This window comes from Apaloderma vittatum, unplaced genomic scaffold (genome assembly GCF_000703405.1).
Source record: "Apaloderma vittatum isolate BGI_N311 unplaced genomic scaffold, ASM70340v1 scaffold1855, whole genome shotgun sequence".
NCBI classification, from domain to species: domain Eukaryota; kingdom Metazoa; phylum Chordata; class Aves; order Trogoniformes; family Trogonidae; genus Apaloderma; species Apaloderma vittatum.
In genome coordinates this window covers 86,165-109,772 of record NW_009717557.1, presented here as the reverse complement: position 1 = coordinate 109,772, position 23,608 = coordinate 86,165, and the positions used below count along the sequence as shown (strand labels likewise).

General features: G+C 38.4%; 1 protein-coding gene across 1 annotated transcript in view; it reads right to left on the bottom strand.

Moving 5' to 3' along the window:
- The window catches only part of FAM19A2 (family with sequence similarity 19 (chemokine (C-C motif)-like), member A2), a 55,546-nt gene extending 49,335 nt beyond the window's left edge, over positions 1–6,211 (bottom strand). Inside the window, exon 1 of the mRNA XM_009869936.1 lies at positions 6,106–6,211. Within this exon, the coding sequence (XP_009868238.1) occupies positions 6,106–6,211 (106 nt within the window). The remainder of the gene's footprint in view (positions 1–6,105) is intronic.
- Between the last annotated feature and the right edge of the window lie 17,397 nt (positions 6,212–23,608).

Here is a 23,608-nt window from a genome sequence, read left to right as displayed (position 1 = left end):
TCCTGCTGTAGGCTTCCCACAAGCTAGTCTCTCTCCTTTTCTGCCTGACCATCCATGTGCTCTGGAGGCATTCTCCAAGCCCACTCAAAACAGTTTGATTTAGTCTATAGCAAGCAGTCAGCACAAGAAAAACAATGCCTTCTGCTCTGCTGCTTCAGATTTAAACACAGAGTAAATAGCTAATTAGGAAGACAAATAAGCAGAACTAATCATCAGTGCTCAGTAGCACCTCCACTTAGGCATCTTCAGTAAACGTCAATGTACATTTATCCATTTGCATTATCTACAATACTTTTGATAATAAAATTTTGTCCTGGGAATCCTGGGAGTGCAAGCCAGTACTGGATTTTATACACTGACATCTAAACATGGATTCACATGGATAGCACTGGAGTTACACAGAGGTAACTAGAGGAGTATCAGTCAGCAGAAAACTGTAAGGAGAAAGTTTGGCTAGGCGAAAATCTATTGTAAGAATCGGAGGATCAACGGTATCTCTAAGGCACAACTCACGACACTAAGAGTTTGGAAAGCATTGCACAAGACTTACTAGCATGCCTTAAATCCCTCCTACTGCCCTAGCGATACAGAAGAACCACCGAGATGACATAAGTTACCTATTAAACCATCTAAATGGCTGTCCTAACTCACCAGTGAATTTCACCCCTTGCGCACGAAAACAGGCAGGAGGGCGTTGAGGCAATGCCCACAGGCCATTACCACAGCTTTTAACAAAGTGCTATATTATCTCTCCTCAGAACAAATCAATTCCACAGCTCGAGGGTCAGGCAGAGCCAGCAGCCTGTCACATGCTGATTCAGGGCAGCGTTAGCATTACTGCACTTGCTAAGACAGGCCCGCTGAATGCTAGAAGCTGACAGAATTAACTTGCACCATCCCATCTGTCTGCGAGGGCTAAGACTTCTTCCTACTGCACTCCAGAACCAGGTCTACTACTGCCCATACTGGACTGCAGTATCACATTTGATTAATTTTGTCATTACTGTGAGATTTCTTCCCTAAGAAGAGTTTACATTCTCAAAGATAAACACATAGAATCATAGAATCATAGAATGGCCTAAGCTGGAAGGGACCTTAAAGATCATTTTAATCCAGCTTCCCTGCTGCCAGGGACGTCTCCTCTCAACTGGATCAGGCAACACATGGGGACCAAACGGGAATCGAATCCGCGACCTTAGCATTGTTAGCACCACACTCTACTGACTGAGCTAACAGAATCATAGAAGCGTTTCAGTTGGAAGAGACCTTCAAGATCATTGAGTCCAGCCTTTGTGCTAGCCCTACCAACACCACTAAATCATGTCCCTTGGCACAACATCTGTCTCTTAAACGCCTCCAGGGATGGTGACTCAACCACCTCCCTGGGCAGCCTGTTCCAATGCCTGACAATCCTTTCAGTAAAGAAATTCTTCCTAATATCCAACCTGAACCTCCCCTGGCGCAACTTACGGCCATTTCCCCTTGCTATATCACTTACCACGTGTGGGATGTGTCAGATTATATGAAGCCCTGTTCAGGGTTTTCCACCTTTTGGTTCGTTTTCCTGATATAAAACATGACAAATCTAGACATAAGACTTAAAAGCTCTTCCAGAACAAACAGAAATTATGAGTTATCCAAAGAAAACAAGATACCCAGAGACAAGAATTACAGTTAAGCTGCATTTCTAACTCAGTTTCACAGACTTAAAACCTTCGGACAGTTCCTTAGTTTTCCAAGACTGTCCTGCCTATTTCTATTTGTGCTCATTCACAAAACAAAAGCAAAGAGATCTGGTGAAAAGGAAGAGGATGATCACTAATACAAGTCCAGCCACGGGCATAAACAAATCAGTACCACCTGCTACTGCTATCACTGGGGTTTTTTCGCTTCTCATAGTCACATCGATTCCAAAACTGCAGGCACATGTGTGGCACAGGCTAGATCCTACATCACAATACTGAGAAAGGCAGGCTCATCTGGGAAGGGTAATCTAACTAGCAGCTTTAGAGTGAATGGCTCCTTCATTCATCTGGGCTTCAGAACAGCTACTCCTCTGCAAGGAGAAACCAAGACTCATTTTCTCCTCGTGAATAGCGAGACATCCTCCAGACTTCTAATTCACTGCAAATTCACAGACAAGTAGGAGCAGCAATTCTGCATTATAAACAATAAAGAATTTAGTTTGGTTTAACTATATGACAGGCATCAGATGATAAGCTCAGCTTCTGAGTGGATTTTTTTTAATGAAAATAAATGATGATGCCTTTTCCTCTAGTTAAGTCCAAAAATGTTTAATTTATTTATCCACCTGGAGTGTTTCTGGTTCTATAACAAATTTCTTCTGGCCAGCAAGCATTCATGTTTAGTCATATTTTTAAGTAAAATTTCATTTTGTCCAGGGATTTAAAATTTAATATAAAGTTAACTGCTTTGTATTTTGAGGAATATTAAACCATGCTTAGATCCAAAAGCACGCTTAATTTATTTCATTACCTTATTGTGTTATCAATGTAAAAAAAACTTAGTTATCTCAAAAAGCTCAAAGAAATCCGAATTTTGAAAGAGTTGTTAGTTTTAGCGTAGAAACTGTGTCTCACAGTAGCCTCTTACCTAAAAAGGAGTGCTTTTATGGGGCTATCATTGTATTTCTTTCTCAAAAGGATTGGTCCAGCACTTGAAACGTTAAACACAGGCTGTGATATAATGGTCACCAAATCAATTCATGTTCCCTATGACAGAAATAGCAAATAGGCAGTGATGCTGAACTGATGCCTGCCTGCTCTATCTGTCAGCAAACACTATATGTTTGCACAGGTCTATTTGTTTTCCAAGGGCTAGCAATGAGTAGGAGGATCAGGATCAGTCTTATAATAAAATACCCTTATGGATTTCTTTCAGCCACCCTGAAGGCATATCAGTTTTCAGACTCATAACCTTGACAACATCCTTTTGGAGACTGATAATGCCACTCTTTGCTTGTCTTCTCACACATAGCTACTGCAGCACAAATAGATCTGGTAGTGCAGGCTGATTCATATGTGCATGTGCTCTGGTAAGGCACACATCACCATAGTATCAGGGTCCCCAGATAAAAAATGAAAAAGTCAAGTCAGAGTTCCTCTTGCTTTTTAGAAGGCAGGACGAATGGAGTATAAGTATGTGTGCACTCAGGAACTACGCAGGAGAACTCGTAATCTTGTCTGTGGCAAAAAAATGAGCTTTGTGTTTTGTTTTAAACACTGAAGTGCTTATCTATTTTAGCTCTTGGATTTCCTGAGTCTTTCAGACTGATGAAACTTTAACAATCAGCCAAGATAAAGGGAGCAGATGTGTCTTCGAATGAGTCTTCTCAAGAAAAAGGATAGACTTCACAGTCAGGCACCTGAAAACCTGTTACCTGAAATTCCAGTTTGTAACCCTGGTGGTTGCTCAGTTGGACCTCAGAGCCTTGTTCCTCACACACTGCTTCAGCCTCTGCTTGTCTTGCTGCTGACTTGGGATTTCTCTTTCCTGCTGTATCCTTGAAATAAGTGCAACAAGCCTAGAGATGGCCTGTCAGAGTCAGCTGTTTATATCCCTGCTGAAGTCTGGCTGGAGAGCAGAATGCTCATTAAACAATTTTTCACACACTGATGATCTTTCCTGCTTTTGCTTTTATTTTACAATAGCCTTCAGAAAAAGAGATGGGTTTAAGAGTTGGTGCAACTGATGCATAATATGACTAAGTCAATAGGAAAGTAAGGATTTTTTTAAAATGCAGATTATCGATCTTTGAAATAGTAAGGGCTCCTTCAAAGTCATCAGGGTTTCTTTTGTCAATATATTAGTAATGACTTCTATAAATGAAGATTAATGATGTTAGGGATAATTATCACTGAAAAAAACTTGCATATTTCTCAGTATTTGGAAATTCCACGTAAAGGTGAAAAGCATTAGGTCTTCCCTGACTGCACCTTACCTCCATTTCTGCTACTGGAGCAGGGGGAAGATTTTTTCTGACACAACGGGAAGTTAAACTCCCAGTTTCTTTGGAAATCAGTGGTAGCTGAGCTGCATAACTTTGATTTGTTCTGTTTAAAATAATCCCCTGTATTCAGTGACTGCAGCTGATTTGCAGATCTACTAAATCCACAAGCCCAAATCCTTCTGAATACTTTTCTTTCCAAAAGGATCTGAACATGTACAATAGTTGCCTTTCTAAATGAAACACCCAAGTGATGCTTATTACTACTGCTCCCTGCAAGATTTCGCATCTTTTGCTAAAGGGGTGAAAAGTTACAAATTAAAGAAAAAGAACCAAATCTTTTTGTTAACTTGCAGGAATATAAAGAAGTCCCTACAGCTAATAACCTGATTTTGCAGTGGGTTTGTGTGCACATTTTTTTTTAGTCTAAAAAAAATAAAATACAATATTTCTCAAATTATTTCTGCTCTAAGGCTGGTGCTCAAATACCAAATACTGTCCAGATAATTAAGGGTATATCTCTGCTGAGATTTCTTTTGCATGAAAGTATCTCAAAAACTAAAATTGGTGGGGGATCATTTGATTCTTAGTTATGAAGCACTAATTCCCCCAACAGTCTTTTGGATCATAATGTTTCTATTAAATACTCAGTGACAGGTTTTACTCATATTTTTTTCAAAATCAATAGCAAACATACTTTGGCAAAGTATGAATTGGATTGAGGCAAACACAGCTTGACCAGGTTTGCAGATGGAATCAAAATGATCTGGAGATGGGGTTTTTGATTTTTAAAGAAATGTAATCAAAGTCAAAAGAATTCTGAATTCAGGCTAGGATATCCTGGCTCTTTTCCAATACACAACTAAACCAGCAAGCCACAGCTCAAATCCATATTCCGCTTTGGAAGGGGAATAAAGTCTGAGCAAAGTGTGTTGGCACGGTTCCCATCTGGCATGATGCCCTTCTTTGGTGGTCTGCAGGATCACATCAGAATCTGTTTTGACTGCGGCCAAATTGCATCTCACAAAAGGCTTTGTAGAAAGTGCCTCTGCATCCTAAAGTCCTTAATCAGTGATGTATTTTGAAAAAAGATATCTTCGCACAGCAAAAAATATCTAACAGCTAGATTTAATATAAAATACCCCATCATGAAATCCTATCAACAGAGGGAAGATAATCAAATGTACATGAATACAGAGAGATAAACTGTCTGGTGTTACTGGAAACCTTCCTCAGTATTTAACTTCTTAGCTCTCAGTAACGTTCATGTCCCACCCTTACTTTACCCAAGTTGTTGGAGTTTGTTCTGGTGTTCAGTAAGCAGACAAACAGCCAACAAACACTATATGAAGTTGAGAAGTGGAATTCAAAGTCGTGTTACACTGCAGATGACATTTCAAGTTGTATTAGCCTATAAGAAGATGTTAGTACACAAATCTGGAGAGCTTGTTCCTTGCATTAGGGGTTTACATAAACACACACAAAAAAAGTAAGAGACCTTTTTACAAGCTTCAATAAACCCTGACAGCTTCTGCTGGTGTGTATACATCCTAAGGACTGGAATGACCAAGAGGAAATAAATCTCACATTGTCATAAGCTACTGAAGTTCCTGGTCTGGTGTTAGGAGTAAAGCATAGAAGACAGACACTGCAAAACAATGGTCTTTTTTGGGGTGAGGAAACAATCACATTTAGCACATATCATCCATGAAGTTAGCCTTGACAGATAAATGCACACAGTAGCAGCATACATATTACTAAATATTGTTTCTTTCTAAGGCTCATTCCATGAATTCATTTGTAGTACACATGTGCTATGTGATATACCTACCTTTATGAGACAAGCAGTATTCATTATACCATTTTTTTACTTTACCATGGTTTTTTATCATCTTTTCAACTGTGCCGTCCTTACAAAATGGCCTGAAATTGGTCAAAACGGGACTGCAATACTTAAGCTATCAAGAAATTAATAGAAGTCTATCCATTGAAAACTCTCATCTTTTAGTAGTGATTAGTGGACCAATATCAGGAGACAGAAACACTCATAAAGAAAAAAATGTTGCATAGGCAGGTCATTTCTGAGTTTGTTAACAGAAGCCACAGATGTGACAGTAGAACAGAACAGAATTTCTTACCTTTATGATGATTTGCCCCAGATGCTAATTTCCCCCACAGAGTTACGACAAATATTATTATTAGCAATTTTCCTTTTGTTGCTTTCTGTAAGTATCTCTTATTCATCCTGAAAAAAAACACACAAAAATAAGTATCTTAAGACTTCTTTAAAAACATTTTTTGGTCTTAATTTAAGGAGAATTCAAAAAGTTTTTATAAGCTTCTGGCTGACAGCCCGTAAATCTTTAATTCTGCTTAGCTCTACATGAGGTATATCATACAGGGCATTAGTAAAAACTCCCTCCCTGGTCCGCCAGTGTTCCTCCACCCTGATCAGTACCAGGCGAATGCAACACCTCTGCTCATCACGTTTCTCCAAGGCACAAGCACTGTTCATACCGAGAGAAGACTACAAAGCTTGCAAGAAGGATGAATCCATGCAGCTATTCTGCAGGTTTTGAGGAGTAGAGCTCATCAACACTAGTGTGTTTAGGGCCAGTCACAGCCAATGTGGTCCTTTCTGACTGGGTAGTGGAGTTTCCAGCTTTTGAGATCGCAGCTAGTTTGGGATTCTGCCAACAAGTCATAAAGAGATAACAGATTTGAATAAACCTCTGACACATATACCAACCCTCCCACAGAGAAAACCTGTTAGGGAGACACGAGTGGTATGGGAACATGGACTCAAGCAGGGCAGATTCTCTCCCATCTACCTTTGTGTAATGAAAAGATTTGATTTACTGCACCAAGGGAAATTGCACGCAGCTACCCTCATCTTGCTCAGTGATGTCTTCACTGTGACAGCAAGCCACCATGGTGGTTCAAGCACAAGGTAATGCATGACTTACTTCTCAGTAACCTCCTCCAAAGACGTATTAGCCCTCCGCCTGCCAAAAAGACAAGTTCAGGAATATAGGATCTAGTGTTTAAAGATTACAGTTGTGCAGAGAGTGGCAAGAAGTATAATAATGACACCTTCTCTCACATTTCATTCTCTGTAGAAGAGCTCTAGGGAGTTGGCTAAGAAACAGCTCTGCACGATGGTCATGTTTCTGCTGATAGGTCAATAGGACAACAATGCCTATTTCAAATCACTTATACTAGAAAAGCTGCAAATTTGATTGCTTGAAGAAAATTATTGCTGCTTTGTAATGGCTGGAACTAGGGTGCCTTTCTGAGCTGAAAAAACTGCATTGTTTCAGTACGGTGGCACATTTGTACCTCACAATGTTCATAAAAAGCCCAAAGGGATTTGAGAGCATCTCTTTTGCTCTGTTCATTTACAACGCTATCTTGGGCAACCACAACTCTGTGAAACGCAGACTTCTCTAATGCAGAATTAACCAGGTCCAAAATTCCGAGTCTCTTTCCATTCTCTCAAAGCAGTTCCTTTCCTCTGAGAAAATTGCTTTCTAACAGAACACCACACACCGATAAGGCAACTCCCCACACCTCCCCTGCACCTCCACTCATGATTTTCAGACTTGCAACCAGACCACTTCCCCCCAAACTGCCAATGTTGCTCTCCAGGAGATTGATGAGATCTTGTTAAGCATCGGTAAGCTTCCACACCAAGTTGTGTGCAATGAAACACTAGAACTCAAATTAAGAACGCACTGAGGAGTGTATCAAACGCTTTTAAACTTGAATTCAGAGCTAACAGAACTCAGTATCCTTTGAAAGAAGTCACACATTTACAGTGTCTTTCCCAGAGGTTCAGCTATCACATTTATCAGGGAAAAAGAGAGAGGAGTAAGCGAGTGCTATATCCAGCATGGTGAATGTGCCCCTGAAAGCCTGACTGATTAATAATCACAGTGGAGGTCGCAGCGTGCTGTGAACCACACCAAGCTCTGCCTTCTTGCACTGATTCTGGTGCCTTTGGAGTATAAACTGCATATTCATCATAAGGTCCGGGTTTATGAAGCACTCAAAGCTAAAGGGAAATATATTATTTGTCACTGTAAATAAGAACAAAAAAATGAAAATGGAATGCACATTCAGCATATGCTCTTTCACAGCTAACTCTGTGAACAGAATATGAATTAACTCTTTCACTCTTGGATTCTCATACTGCACCTGTTATGATGCTGGTACCAAGTCATCTCTCATTAAAATCAAATCTTTCCTCCTTACCTACGCAGCACTGCCCAAAACCCAGTGGGACTTGCACCATTAAGCAGAGGTGAATCTAATATAGTTCCTTCCTTTACTCTGCTGATGCCAGATTCACTCACTGTGCTGTGAAGCTGGCAGAAAATGAACAGTAGAAAATGCAAATACATAAGAAAAAACAGTAGTATCAGGGAGAAAGAGAGAAAACCAACCTATCAGCCTGCGAACAGAGCCTCTCAGGGCAGGTGGCAAGGTGAAGACACAAACCTCTGCCCACACCAAAGTGGAGGAAGCCAGCACTTAGAAGAGACTGTTCTGCAAAGGGAAGGGTGCAGAAAAACTGGGCTCAATGTCATTGTCAAGTTTTCCAATCAGGAGAAAACCAATACACTATTTCTGTACCAGAAGCCTATCACACTACTCTGCATTACTTACTGTGGTATTCACTAGACCTGCAGTTGTGTGCGTTGGCCATGGCCGCTCGCAACAGTGAGGCCAAGGACAAACAAGTGGCTGCACAAGCACAAACACGGTATGAGGCACTCTGCTCCCAACAGTCCGGATATACACACAGAAGTCACGCTGTAGCAATACAGCCCTAGAAATAAAAAGCAAAGGGTTTGTAGCCCAAGAAACTCAGTGGGCTGGGATGGATGTATGAGCAAAGCAGGCGAGCAGATAGATAAAAAGGAGAGGCCGCGAGATACGCTCAGTATCTGAGTAAATGTATTATCACCTGGCCTCAGAAACTGTGCTGCTGGTTATTTTTTGTGGGTTTGCAAAACAGCCCATGATATAGCACTGAGAAGACACTGGAACTAGATAGCATTCGACCTCAGCTCTGAAACACAACTATTAGCCTCTTGCAACCCTGATCCATGTCAAGTAAGTGCATCCAGGAAATAAAATTCAGTCCATTACCGTACTGTTATTATACTAACATAACAGGCTGTGTTAAATAGAACAAATGAGATCTGAAATGAAGTCTGCTTTTACTAGAGGTGATGCAGAGCTCCATAGACAAACTATAGCTATTAACCGGAATGGATTTCTCTGTAAGACATTTTCTTCTTCTGTTTTCCTTTCTGCAGAACCTCTCCCTCAGTGTGATCTTTACAGCCTTCAACAATGCCACATAAGCCAAAGGTGATCAAAACTGAGAACAGCCATGCTATAGGAGATGTCTACATTTGAAAATCAATTTTACACAAAAATGAAAACTTTATGCGTAACGGAAATTTCCTGCAGTTTCTAACCCCAAAATATTGGAAATAAACCCAAAGAATTCTCAGCACTTTCACGCAACAGAGGACGTGAGATGCTGCCACATTTGAGTTCCTTTTTCAATATGCTTAGAGACAAGAAAAAGGAAAAATAACTCCTTTTGTGGTTCCAAGAACACATTAAAAATAAAACAAAAAGATGTCACCCACACAATTCAGACAGGCAGGGCTTAGTGTGAGATGAAAGGCCAAGGGATCTGGGGCTGTTTAGCCTGGAGGAGATTGAGGGGAGGCCTCATCGCTCTCTACAACTACCTGAAGGGAGGTTGTAGAGAGGCAGGAGTTAGTCTGTTCTCCCTAGTGGAGAGTGATAGGACGAGGGGAAATGGATTTAAATTGTGCCAGGGGAGGTTCAGGCTAGATATTAGGAAGAATTTCTATACTGAAAGGGTTGTCAGCCACTGGAACAGGCTGCTCAGGGAGGTGGCTGGGTCACAGTCCCTGGAGGTGTTTAAGAGGTGAGTGTTGCATTGCAGGGTATTGTTTAGCTGGTTGATAGGGCTGGGACAAAGGCTGGACTCAATGATCTGCAAGGTCTCTTCCAGCTGAAACTACTCTATGATTCTATGACTCTGCCATGACCAGCTCTTCGCTAACACCATAGCACGATTAATAAATTCACAGAATTTTTTACTTTTGTTCCATAAGATTCCTTTTGCCTTAAGTGCACTTCATGAGACCATCACCAGTCTGGTATTACAGACTCAAGGATATACTGTTTGGGTGATTAGGGACAAAAATAAGTTAAAAAATGCAGGGCTTTTTTCTCAGGGTGAAATCACATCTGATGTTGCAGAGGATCTTCACCAACTGCCATGCCAGCAGAAATCCTTTCCCTGGTCCCTGTGGCTCATCAGAATCAAACTTTGAATGCACTAATAGGTTGCACAGGCTCTCCTCATCACTGCTCCACCTCACTGTCAGCTCCCTCCTAACGGCAGACATGGCCCAACTATTCAGCTGTACTGAAATTGCCATGTGCACATGTGTGTTTTCAATTGCACTGCAGCAATGTAACATCCATAAGCTTTTGAGTTTCTACTTTCTTCCTCCTTTGTTTCTAGGCTTGAGATTATCCACCTTTCCAACAACTTGGAAATAGAGGAGAATCGCATGGGTATTACCTTGCATCATATGGCCAGTGCTAAATTGCCTTGCTTTCCTACTTTAAGTGAAGTGTAACCTCATGTAATCTTTATTGTTGAGAAGAAAAAAAATAAGGAAAAAATGGCTTTCATTCATCCCTTAAGAGCACAAATAAAATTCTTCTCTGTTTCCTAGGAGTAAAAGCATTTTACTCCAATGCTCCTTTTCTTTCTTTTCCTTACAAACATCAGCTTCTGTGAAGCTGTTGAAAATTCATTTGCTCCTGCTTTATGTATGTAGAAACTTTCAGTGCCAGTAAGATTCATTTGTCTTTCGCAAACATTTACACCCTGTGAATGCAAGTGTTCATAAAGAGAAGTTTAAACCTATTTCTCTACTGAATTCTGATGAAATGTTTGAGTCAAAAAATTGATAGTAAATTAATTCTATATTCTTACTTTTCTTTTAATGACAAATATTTTTTGCTGCTTCAGAGAAACCCTAAATGAGTAGTAAAAATCACTTCTGACCCTAAGTCTCTTGTACAGAAATAATGCAGCCATTTAAATTATGTCCCATACTGTGTTGAATCTTACATTATTTATTAGTTGTGATAGCTTCTACATCCCATACAATGCAGGTATTTGCAGTTTTACTTAGCCTCTCCTGTGTAAGCTAATGCAGATTTAAAAATGCCCCTCTGGTAGATAAGGTCACTTTGTAAAAGTAACACCGATGTGACCCCCATGTGTTTGCATATATATAAATTCTCTCTATGACATTCCTGTCATGTTTGCTCAGTGAACAAGTAATTTGCCACTCTCATTACCTCAGGTACAAGGTAACTTGTGAAAATCAATCTTCTTTCTGCTTCATACATCACAGCCTGTAATAGACACAAAGCGCATTCTGATTCTGAAATGAAGCTGAGGGAAAAACACAGACCTGTGCTCTCATAAGCTACTTTTGTTGATCTAGGTGGGCAAGGAAAGAAAGAGAGTAGGCATTTAGCCTCATAAAGCATGCAGGTTTTAGGTAGGAGTCACACAGTCAATCTCTGTACCCAAAGCGAAAGGGCTGGGTTTTGTTGTGTTGGTGGTTGGTTTTGGGTTTTTTGTGGTTTTTTTTTTCCCAAAAAAGTTGTCATTTACTAGCATGGACATTTCAATAGCAGAATAAGTAGCCCTAGAGAGCTTAGCCCAGCTATTGGGAAATACTTGGAAATAGTTAAAGCACTGTTGGCAGATCCATGGAGTAAGGTTGGCACTGCAGCTGGAGTGTACCAGTGAAAGAAGACTGAAGAATTTATGGTTTAATGCCATAAGGCAGGTTTGTGGAATGCTGCTGTGCTAAGACTTAAGACACTGAGGCAAATTAATTCTTCTTCCCAAAAGTACTTAAGCATATGATTGACATGCATGCCCATACTTCTCTCTTACTTAAATCAGTGTGACTTAAGCACATAAATTTAAGCACATACTTTCTTAGAGATATATGGACCCATAAGTTCTTGAAAAACGATTAGCAAGTGAACTTTTACAAGAACAGACAGTTTCAGGAGAAGAAAATACCTCAAATACCTTAAAAATAAAAATCTATAGAATATACAAAAATATGCAATAAACCAAAACACATTTTTCTTTACAGACCGCAATTAGTTTCCGAGTAGTGGGAAGCTGAAGACAGATGCACATACAAGAAATTACATTTGCTGACATTATCTCATTGCACTTGGATGTGAAATTTACATATATATTATTGTTTCCAAAATCTGATAAGCATGGATGCTTAAATTGTCAGAGGTATAAAATGCTTTAGCCACCTAGCTGCATGCCACCTCACAGCTAGAAACCCTGAGAGATTATGTGGAACATTTTTTCTTCCAAAAGGTGATGATATCACCTTGAAAGCTCAGATGTTACTGATGAATGGCCTTCCCTCTAAACTCTAAACTGCTATCAATGTTAATCTCCCCTGCTTCCAGATTAACACCAGTACTTTGTAGACACAATTGATTGTAATTTTCACCTTCATTAATTTTCAGATGCAACACTAAATTGAAAGCAATAAAGGAAGCAAAGAAAGAGTAAACAAGAAATGCACTGTCATCCTAGCCAGCTTCAATTCAAACAATAAAGATGTATTTAAGTATGCATATAATAAACTTCTTTCTTGGTCCTTTCATGAGGACCAAGAAGTGTGTTCACCTGATGAACATTGATGGTGACACATTACGCAGAAAAAAATGCCATGAATTTTTGTGGGGTTTGATTCTGTAGTTCTATGTATTTATGAAAATGTAATACTAACAGTAACATTAGACCTGCACATGCCATTCATTGTGTTTTAAAGTGCTAACATAAAAACATTACAGAATATTTAAACATCCAAGATATTCTAATATCTTTAATCTGCCCAATGATGTCCTACAGTCTTGTGAAACAAGCTTTCACAGTTAAGTGTTCAGTATTAGAAGGTACTTAGGCTTCAATTCACATAATTTTCTCTGGTATTATTACACCACTTTAAATTCTTTCGCAGTTCCTGTGCTTAAGGGAGGTTTAAGTTGTAGGGGGTACTATCTATTCACTTAATCATCACGGCAGCAGTATTTGCTTATATCTTACATGTGATCCTCTTGCAGATGGTTATTTAAATTTTCTTTATTCATATCTCACTAACCAATGAAAAGTTTAGCTGGAAAAAAAAGGATAACAGTTCAATGGGCTGTGAACAAAATGTCTCACTGTGACCTGAATCACTGAGTATACTGTGATTTCATAAAGGCCATTGCAGTGGCAGAGATAAGCCTCCAAATCTATCAAGGCAGAGAAAGCATCAAATATTAGTGGAGAATGGCAACTGAAGTGCCCATATTTAAAAGCAAGGACGAAAACGATCTGGGCAAGTGTAAGCCTATTAGTCTGACCTCTTCAGTTTGCAGAAGCTTAGAATAGGCTTTGAAGAAAAAGATAAATTAAAGACAGAGAAGTAAATAGAACATAGGATAAAATGTAGCGGTGTTACCAAGGGTAGATTGTGCCAGACAAACTTGACAGCTTTTTGATAACTGATTTTCCAGACAAAGAAATGAAGTAGATATCATTTGTCTGGATTTAGATAAAGCACCTTCTACAGTGTCATTCCAGAACTTACACGCTAAGCCGAAGACTCAGTGGATTACTACAAGAATTGAACGGTGGATCCATGTGCGATAACAGCAAGTAGTACCGAAAGAGAGCATCAGGAATTAATTGCATTTCTGCTATAGGCTGGGAATTCTTCATTTGAAACAAGATACATAAAACCCAACTAGCTTATTTTAGCTGATCACCAAGAGCACATCAGTATCAATATAACATGAGATAGCTGGGAAAAAGTCAAATCTCATAAAATACTAAATGATACATTTCTAATATAAACACAGAAGGATAAGTGTGAATTTTCTTAAACTATCATTCGGAATAATCTATGCAATTTTGGCCAATCATCTTCATGAAAGAAAAACTGAACTCCCAAAACATAGGGAACAGTCATCTATGATGGTCACAGGAATTAAGACTGTACCACAGAAGGAGTTTGAAAGAACTTGGCTTGTGGAGCAAAGCAAAGGCGGAAGGGAACAGAGAAATCAAGGAAAGGAAATAAACAGAGTGAGGGCAAGAAACGTTTCCATAAGAAATGGATTGGATGCTCTCTTGCCAGCAGGCAGGATCAGGATGTTCAGCTCCATGATTCAGAAATCTCATCCAGTCTCATCTCTACATCAATATCATGATTCCTTCTTTTGTACATTAGTACAAGAAGTCAAGTGCTAGGGTTTTTTTTCCCAAAGAAAAACATAAGCAAGTTCTTTCCAAGTGCATTAGTGTGATGTTTTTCTCCAAGTCATTTCACTCTCCTCAAAAAAAGTCACATTTCTTTCTGTGATGTTCTACATGAAAAATAAATGGCAGGTTAATGACCTGATCCCACACTGGGTTCCATCCCAAAATTGGACATGCAGATGAACTTATGGGTAAAATGAATATTCCTCCTTATTTCTCAGCATCTTCAAGACATAATTGCCATCTCTGTGCCATAAAATTTAAGATGACCCAAAGAGTCACAGCACTGTACTCGTTCCTGTTGTCATCCTGTTTTTAACATTGACATCATGGGAACATAAAACTGACAAGCATCACACTTGTCAGGATAGGAAGGAGTCCAATTGCAGAGAACATAAACTATGTACTTTCAAAAATTAATTAAGCATTTTAGGATAAAAACAGAAGAATCAATACCATTAGAAGTGTTTTAAGAAAGTGAATGCATGAATTTAAAAATATATGTTATTAGTAAATCCACTTCAGGTGATTACCATGTAAACCAAAATGTCTTTCAGGCAATACTGGAGGACTAATACTGAGATTCATACATGAATGTAAGAATATGGATGAAGTGCTATGATTATATTAAACAACCTTGCCGGATGCAAAACAGTACGTTCACAGGAACCATTCAGATTCTACTGAGTTACTTCCCTACTAAAGGTTAAATTTTGGTTTTCCAAATAACTCTTCTGACAAATAACTGTGACAGATCTCTGCAGATGAACAGGGACGCAAGACAGCCCCACTGCTATTTTCATGTCAATTATATCTGTCAATAGGCCTAGTAGCACTTCTGTCAAATAACAGGTAGGTCTGAGCTCAATTTATGTTTTGTACTTGACTCCTACACATTTTGGGCCACACTTGAAGACAAGGGTTTAAGTGTAAATGAAAAAATGTCAGGATACTCAAATCACAGAAAAATATGAAGCTTGCTTGTGCAATGACCAAAATAGCTAAGAGCTGACATAACACACTAGGAAGACAGGAGAGTCGTCGACTGGAAGTAAACCTAGTTGAAACACAGCTGGAACACATTCCTCCACTTTTTTAATGTCAAGTCCCAACACATGCTCATTCGTCAAAGCCACTATAGGCACCACTTCCAGGGAAAAAAAAATGTGAGACTGAAGTTAAACCAGGCTTTTCTGAAATATGGATCTGGTACATAATGCAAATCTCTGTTCTTGAACTAAGAAAAGAGTTCTTTCGCTTTGAGAGATGCTAAAGAAAGGAAGGCAGGCTGCACAAACAACTTTCAGTGTTCATCTCAGAAATAGAACAAAAAGTCCAGGAGCTAATCCAGACACAGAACCTTGTACTTAGCAGAGGTATGCCCACATAGGCACTCAAAGAAAATCTGGATTTTCAACTTACTTTTAGAAAAGTACAGCGGCTTTCTTGCCTATGCACAGGGTTTTATCAAATATTTGTGGGGTTTTGTCCCTGGCATGCTATCTAATCTGACTTATAGACTATAATAACTAATGCTCTCTTGAAAATCATGCTATAAGCCACACAATTTTGAAGTCTACTCACAGTCTCTATTTTCTCATCAGTGTTCTTAAACAGTAAGAAATTATTAATAACCAGCTCATACTGAAAAAAAACCCCCAAAATATTCCTGCGATACTTTACTAAGGATGGTTTTGAGTTAGGTAGTATTTCCTTAACAACGGCTGAAGAATCTAAATGGCACTCAGTCTTCACTGAAAAATCAAATCAATTTCCCACTCCCTTTTCAAACATCCTCTTTTGAAAGGCACCAGCAGCTGTATAAGAGCCACATTGACCATACAATCCTGAGTTTCAGCTGAGTGAGTGTACCTCCAGAAACAATGCACTCACTTTGGCATATATTATACCAGCCTCGAAGGCATTTTAATATGGCCAGGAGCTGTTTAAATAGTCAGTCATAATCCACACTTCCTAAAAGTCTATATTCAGCTTCTTGCTGCATGATATGGAGCTTGGGATTTGCAGGCAGATCACAACAGGAGGGGGAAAGAGAAAAACACATCCATAGTGTTCTGTTCCTATAGTGCCCTGGATCAGAGACTCCTATGAGGCGCATTTATGTTAGCCATTTCAGTTTAGAGCTACTTTTAAAATAAATTCTTGACTTGTCTCCATTTAATACGATCTGGATCACATCATGGAATTATTCTGGAGGTTGTTAAATTAAATCTTTTTAGATGAAAATAAAGCAGAAGATGAGCCTGAGAGTGCACCTAACGCACTCCAGCAGTTTAGGGGTGTTCGGTTCAAGGGACAAGAGCTAGTCAAAAACAACATCCTTTTCCACTAAATGAGTATAATGTCGTCAACAGTTTGGTTCTACAAAATCACTTCTGTAGGAATAAACTATTTGCTAATGTAGACGGAGCCCTGCAGTCTCATGAGGAATGAGATAATTATCATCACTATTTTATACTTGGATAAAATGTTTTTTTGGTTGTCATTAATCTGAAAAGGATTTTCAGATCCTCAGCAAATCTCAACGGCATGTTGAAAGGAACCTGTCACTCAGGAGGCCCTCAAACAAGCTCTGATCTGCATTTTAGGGTCATTATTCCTGCTGTGACACCACAGCAAAGGGAAGGACAGCTCGTGTGCCAAAATCAGGAAACAGCTACCTGCAGTACATCCCCCTAATTTAAAGCATAGAGTACGGAATAAATTACTTCAAATTACTCAGTGAATTGTTCTTTTTCTCTGAAACAGCAAAATCCTTGTCTTTCAATGCAGAAAATTAAAGACAAGAGATTTGCTGTCTGTTTTCACACTGAGTACTACCTAATCTACAAGCAACTCTACTGTCAAAGGAAAGTAGAACTCATTGTAAAACTGTCAAACTGGATACTTTACTGGCTCCAGACCTGCCATTCTCAGATATTGGATTATTGACAGTTTTTCCCTGAGCCTGGCAGTCAAGCTACCAACAACCGCACTTTTAATAGCGTAGGTTCACCCTTTTAGGTGAACAGAAAATGATGGGCCAAAAGGGAAAGCCCAAGAAACTACTGACTGGAGGTGGGACAGGACCTGGCCAGCAAGGACCTGCCCTGACTACCCTGCTACATCAGGACACTGGCTTCATGTTGCCCTGGCAGACAGGACTTGAGTTAAGGACAAAACACAAATACATTTCAGTTGTCTTTACCCCAAAAAAATAAAGGTCATATTCATAATTAGATTAAAACTCTTTTATTTCACCCTAGCAATGTAAATTGTCTGTAAATTAGAAGTTTATTAGAGGAAATTAAATCTGACTTACATAGGTTTTTTTGTTCCATAATAGAGTTTTGGCCAAGAAAATCCTCACGTTGCCATATTTACAAAAGGATTAACTGTTTCTAATAACCTCTGCATTTGCATTCTTATGCATGCTCAGTGGAACAAAAAAATTATTTACTTTCATTTGTATTTCATTATTAAAGAGGGTTATGTCATTATACTTTCATAACAATTGCATTAACAGCACGAGCATCAGACATAAGGATGTTCATGATTCCATGAATCTTGTTTCAAAAGAAGGAGTTAGAGCCAGTGTTTCTAGTATTTATGATTGAAGAAAGCTTTTTATTATTATTTTTCCCCTTCATTTTATAATAATTACTTGGAACTGTCTAGGAACTAAGCCAAATAATGCCTATTTTGCTGTCAGGAATCTAAATTTGGTAACATACAGGAGCAGTGCAGTCCACTACAGTTCTGTTAGTGCTGTCTTAGAAAAGCTTTCCATGTGTCTCATATACTAAGAGAGAAATATTGTCTAAATGTGCAAGACTTGAAAAGGGTCTTTAGGTAAGAATGAGAACCAGATAGCACAACATAGGAGGAGCCATAAACGAAAGGCAGAAGAAAATGACCCAAACTTACAAAGATAAAAAGTGAGATAGAAAGGTTTAGAATGCTGATTTAATTTTATTAAGGGAGCATTATAATTTACTAGAATGCAGGTATAATACCCTACCTACATTGCTTACTAAAAAAACCCCAGATATAATAATATTTCCATGCCATTTTGGTCACAATTATAGATATTGCACTGCTATCACCATCAAAGGAAATGATTATGTGGTTGCCTGACTTGCAGGAAAATATATTTATGATACTGAGATCAGCAGTTCATTATATGTTGTTTTAATTTTGGAAAATCACTGCAGCTTTCATAAGCTGAAGAGAAACAAAGTGCAGTCTAAGTCGGTATGTATTTCCTTCTGGATCAGTTAATTCTATTTCATTTTAACAATTATCTGCCTTGCATTTTCCATAATCATTGCCAGTAAAAGGTGAAAACTTCTTATGCTACTGATGCAAGAAAAGATATTTGCTATTTTTATATTCCTTCTTGCATAATTTGCAGTTGTGATTGCTAACAATGGGACTCAATTTCAGTACCCCATTGCACAGTGAAGCAAGCACAGCTCCCCCGGTGTTTTCTTAAATCCTTTGATATTTCATGCTTCTCTGAAAGCTCTCAGAGTCCAATAATTAGATAAGACCTGCAATTTTAATTATCCTTTGTAATTTTAGAGAAAGTGTGGTTTCTAAAGGCAACTAAACAAAAAGATCCACTTTCATGTATTAAAGCCTTGAGAACTTGAGAACCTGCATGCCTGGACAATCAGACGTGGCAAGTATTGCCAAATTTTTTCTTTGGAAATGATCAATGGAGGTTACATATTTATTTTATCTGTCTTTTTTTAAAAATATCTGCAGATATGGTATGGGAATTTATTCCAAATAGCTACATTAACTACGATAAAATCACTTAGAACGTTGCCGTCCATGTGCAATTAATACAAATACCCAACTGGTGATATAAAGAATTTGCATTAGACAAGTCACAAATTCCGGAAAGGGGAATTTTCCCTTCATTCCCTCGTGTATGTTCTGAAAGTTCACAGAGAAAAATGATGTCCCCATGTGTTGCCTGATCCAGTTGAGAGGCGTCCCTGTCCATGACAGGAAGGTTAGATTAGATGATCTCTAAGGTCCCTTCCAGCCTAGGCCATTCTATGATTCTATGATATTGAAATTTCAAGGTCAAGACGGGATAGCCCACAAGTGAATTAAGAAGTGCTGCCTAAACGATGAAAATTATTTACCACAGAAATATCCATCTTTAGCAAAAAGCCATTAAGATAAACAGAAATAAAAATGCATTAAATAAGACTGCTCCTTTTGTTTTCTTGTTTTTTTAATGCATAATAGTAGGTGTACCTTCCTGTTTGCTGCTATCACAGCAAGGAATATTTTGCTTTCACTGTCAAACACGAACGCTGCTAAGACTTAGTCTCCTGTGAATGGCAGGAATTAGAACAAATTCTCATGTACATATTGCTGGAAAAAGAAGGTCCATGAAGTTGTAAAGTTATTGTCTTTAGGTATTTTCAGCGGTAGCTGGGTTGCTCTTGTTTAACACAGTTTAACACATTGTATTTGATGGCGGCAATTCAAGTTTCTTCAGCAGAACAAGGAGAACCAAAATCTACTTGAAAGAAAGTAAGTGTCTGAAGGACGCTTCTTTGCACACTAAATGAGACCAGTGTCCTTTTCCAGTCCTATGTTTTCATTGTAGTTCACTTAAGATAAAATAGCACCTAAGCTGTATGCCATGAACTCGAACTATCCATCATCTCATTAAGTGAAAGATGTGCAAAGCATTTACATGAACAAATAATGCAACGTAGTGGGAAAGCAACTCACTCAAAATGTACTGCTCCCATAAATATAAATATAAACCGCTATATATCTGCAGTGTACTGTCAGCCAGATTAAGCTCATCAAATATCAATTCTTTTTTCAGCTATAATGAAAATCTTTTACGTGAGGCAAAAGATAAATGGGACATTTCTCATGATTGCTCTGATTCAGAAATACTCAGCTACAGGCAGTATGAGAAGAAGCTTCCACATCGAAGAAGTTCTTCTCTGAGTCTCACTATAACTTTTTTTTTACCATCTCGGCCTGTTCCTCTAAGCATGATCATTGCCAAATACTATTTAAAAATTAAAATGTTATGCTTTATTATTGTTGTCTTCTAGCTTGACTGAGGGCGATAGGCATGTATGCGTTACTGATCTGAAAAGGGATAAAAATAAAGATGAGCCCACATTAAAATCTGAGATCATAGACTACAGTGCTTTAGCAAAATTCAAATCCAGAAGAGAATTTTAGTTCAAACTAACTTAAAAACCACCCTAGCTCATCTTTTCAGCTTGTAAAATACATTAAAAGAGGGATGGATTTTATTTCTGTAAAGCAGGAGGAAAATTCTATAGCTTGCTTACTGAGAAAATACAATTTAATTTATTAAAAATTACACAGAAATTTGCACTGTGGTCACCTAGATCACTGTGAAAAGGAAAAAAAAAATTAAAATAAGCAGGCAAAATGAAGGACAGGGCAACAGAACTTTTAATTTAATAATACTGCATAAGCCATTCGTCTATAATATGGAAAATCCACGTTCAGGACCCTGAGGGTAGCTGAAGGAATATGAACCTTCATCTTCCAGAAAAAATGTCCTGATAAGAAGTGAGAGATTCTTTAGCTAATGCTGCTCCTAGAAACCTTAATTATTCATTGCAACATAAAAACCCCATATATTTCACTTCTTAGGTGAATATCCCACCCACCAGAGTGCAGTCATTCTTTCTCTGAATAATTATGTTTGATACAAAACAGAAAATGCATCAAGGGACAATCTTTCAAGTAAGCCAGTCACATCTTCACCACATGATCAAATTTCTCAAGGTAAAAAGAGAGGTGACCTATGTCTTAAAGGAATTTTGTACAGAAGCAGCTGTTTCTTCTCATCTTTGAGGACTAAGACCAGGCCTTTGTTTTGCTGTTTTATACTGTCTGTAAAAGAAATAAGATGCTTTCTTATGGTTGAACATAAAATGCATCAGCACCCCAAAACACTATTTCAGCAACAGCAAAACAGAAAAACAGTTTCACTTCAGTTTAATCAAATGAAAATCTGATGAAAACCAAATGATATCTTGAGACCTTGAGCTTCCACAGAACCTCACCTCTTCCGTCCTTTCCTCTGTATATATCCACATCTACATCGCCCTGGGTGTGTAGCGGTCACTGCCTCCACTGGAACATTATCCTTTGGACTCTGGCAACTGGAGACGGAGTATTCCCACAAGGTATAATAATTGTTCAGTCCCACAGAAACAGTATAATGCAGGTAAGGAGAAAAAGTGCCAGTTGGAGCATGGAACAGAAGCACAGGGAACAGTCTCAGTGGGGCCATACAACAAGGTGAGGCAAGTTGCAAGTATCTGCAACGGACTGCCAACAACTTGAAACTGTTTCAGTATTTCCACAGTTCATTTTAATCCTATTGCATATAAATCCTCGATTCTGAAAATCATCCAAATGCAAAACGTTAAGCTCTATAGCCGCAAAAGCAGTATTTTTTAATGCAGGTGAAATGAATCTTTAAGGCCATTTATGAAAACCACGTTATTCAGTAGATACACAAACAAAGTGATAAAAATATATTGTCATAAAAGCTGTATTTTAGTTTCATTTAGCCTGGAGTCATATGTGAATGTCCTGACATACTGCAGAATATCATTTCTAAATATTGGCAAAGGTGAGTTTTAGAAATAAAACACAGTTTTACTTCATGTTCAACTTTTGGTCACAATGTGTTCTTGAATTACAGCAGTTTATAAATTCTCTGGTTGAAGGTGTTCCAGTTTGAGGAGATGATTAAATATTCATCAGAACAGACAGAAAAGACCTGTATTCCAGAGAAAGCTGAATGATCTGAGTGAGGCAGCCATCACTCTGAAAAGTCATTCCCTGATTCAAAGACTACTTAATATAGATGTAGTTTACTAGCGCCACGAGGACATACCGCAGCAGCCTGATTTCAGAAGACCCTCTGCTCTGGTGTTCTCTGGTCAAAGACTCAGTTCAACTGTGGCTTGTGCAAGACAGAAGTGAAAATTATATACTACAGTCATTAAGATAATGACATAATCAAAGTGGACTTGGATCCCTTCAATTAGAAAAGGAAGGCGGTCCTGCTGGGGACGAATCTACTGTCTAGAGATAACCATAGCTATGGCCATTGTATCTGAGCACGTGTGAAGGAAGGTGATGAGACATACCTGTGCCATGAAAGCGCTAGATACTGCTGAAAGAAGCCACTGCAGTCTCACAGAACAAGACTCGAAGTTCCAGCTGCTAGTTTTTGACTGACCTACCCTAGACAGTGGACACTCCTATATACATGTTAATCTAGTCCCTGTAAAATCCAATATCCAGTTTCCTCTATTTTTTGCAGAATTCTAAAGTACCTGTAGAATTATGAATTAGTTGGCTACAGCTAAAGCAAATTTTGGAGATACAATTTAAAAGTCAGTGCACAACATGCTTCAAATAGTAAGAAAAGTGTTACAGCTACACAGTAAAAATAAATAAATAAATACATACAGAAAAAGGTAAATATATAAATAAATAAATGTGTGAAAAATATCACTTAACTACATGTTCAATAATGCATGCCAAAAAATCAAAGTATCAGAATGATTAGAAATTATTCAAATTGACATTTCCAAAAGTGCCACATTTCTAGCAACCGAAGAATCAGTAGAAAGCAACTGCCTACCTCACAGTTCATCAGAAAAAGAATCACCTATCTACATTTCATCAAAATAAGACATCATACCAAAATGCCATTATAATCCAAGAATCAAAGAAATAATTCATCTCTCTATTTATGAACCTATGATGCAGCTGGTGTGCAGTGCAATGTTCATTTAAAATCTACTCAATGTCTCTTCAAACTCTGATTCTTGAAAAATATTCAGTGTGATTACAAAAAGTATTTAAGTTTATAATGGCCATTATGTTAAAATAGTGAGCAAAACCATATTTCTTACCCCTCTAACATTTTTGTCAGCAGCATGAGCAAAAATATCTATGCCCTTTTTTTTTGCATTTTATTTTTTAATAAAGGCTTTCCAGAAGCAATCAAAGTAAGGCAAGCCAAGTGTTTAGACTTAGTAAAAAGAAGTCTGAGGCATTCATACCTACCTACTGCTTTATATGTACCCACTACTTCAATACCATGCAGAATGGCTCAGAATTTATCAACATCATAACCAGGAAAGAGTAGAACATTGATCCCA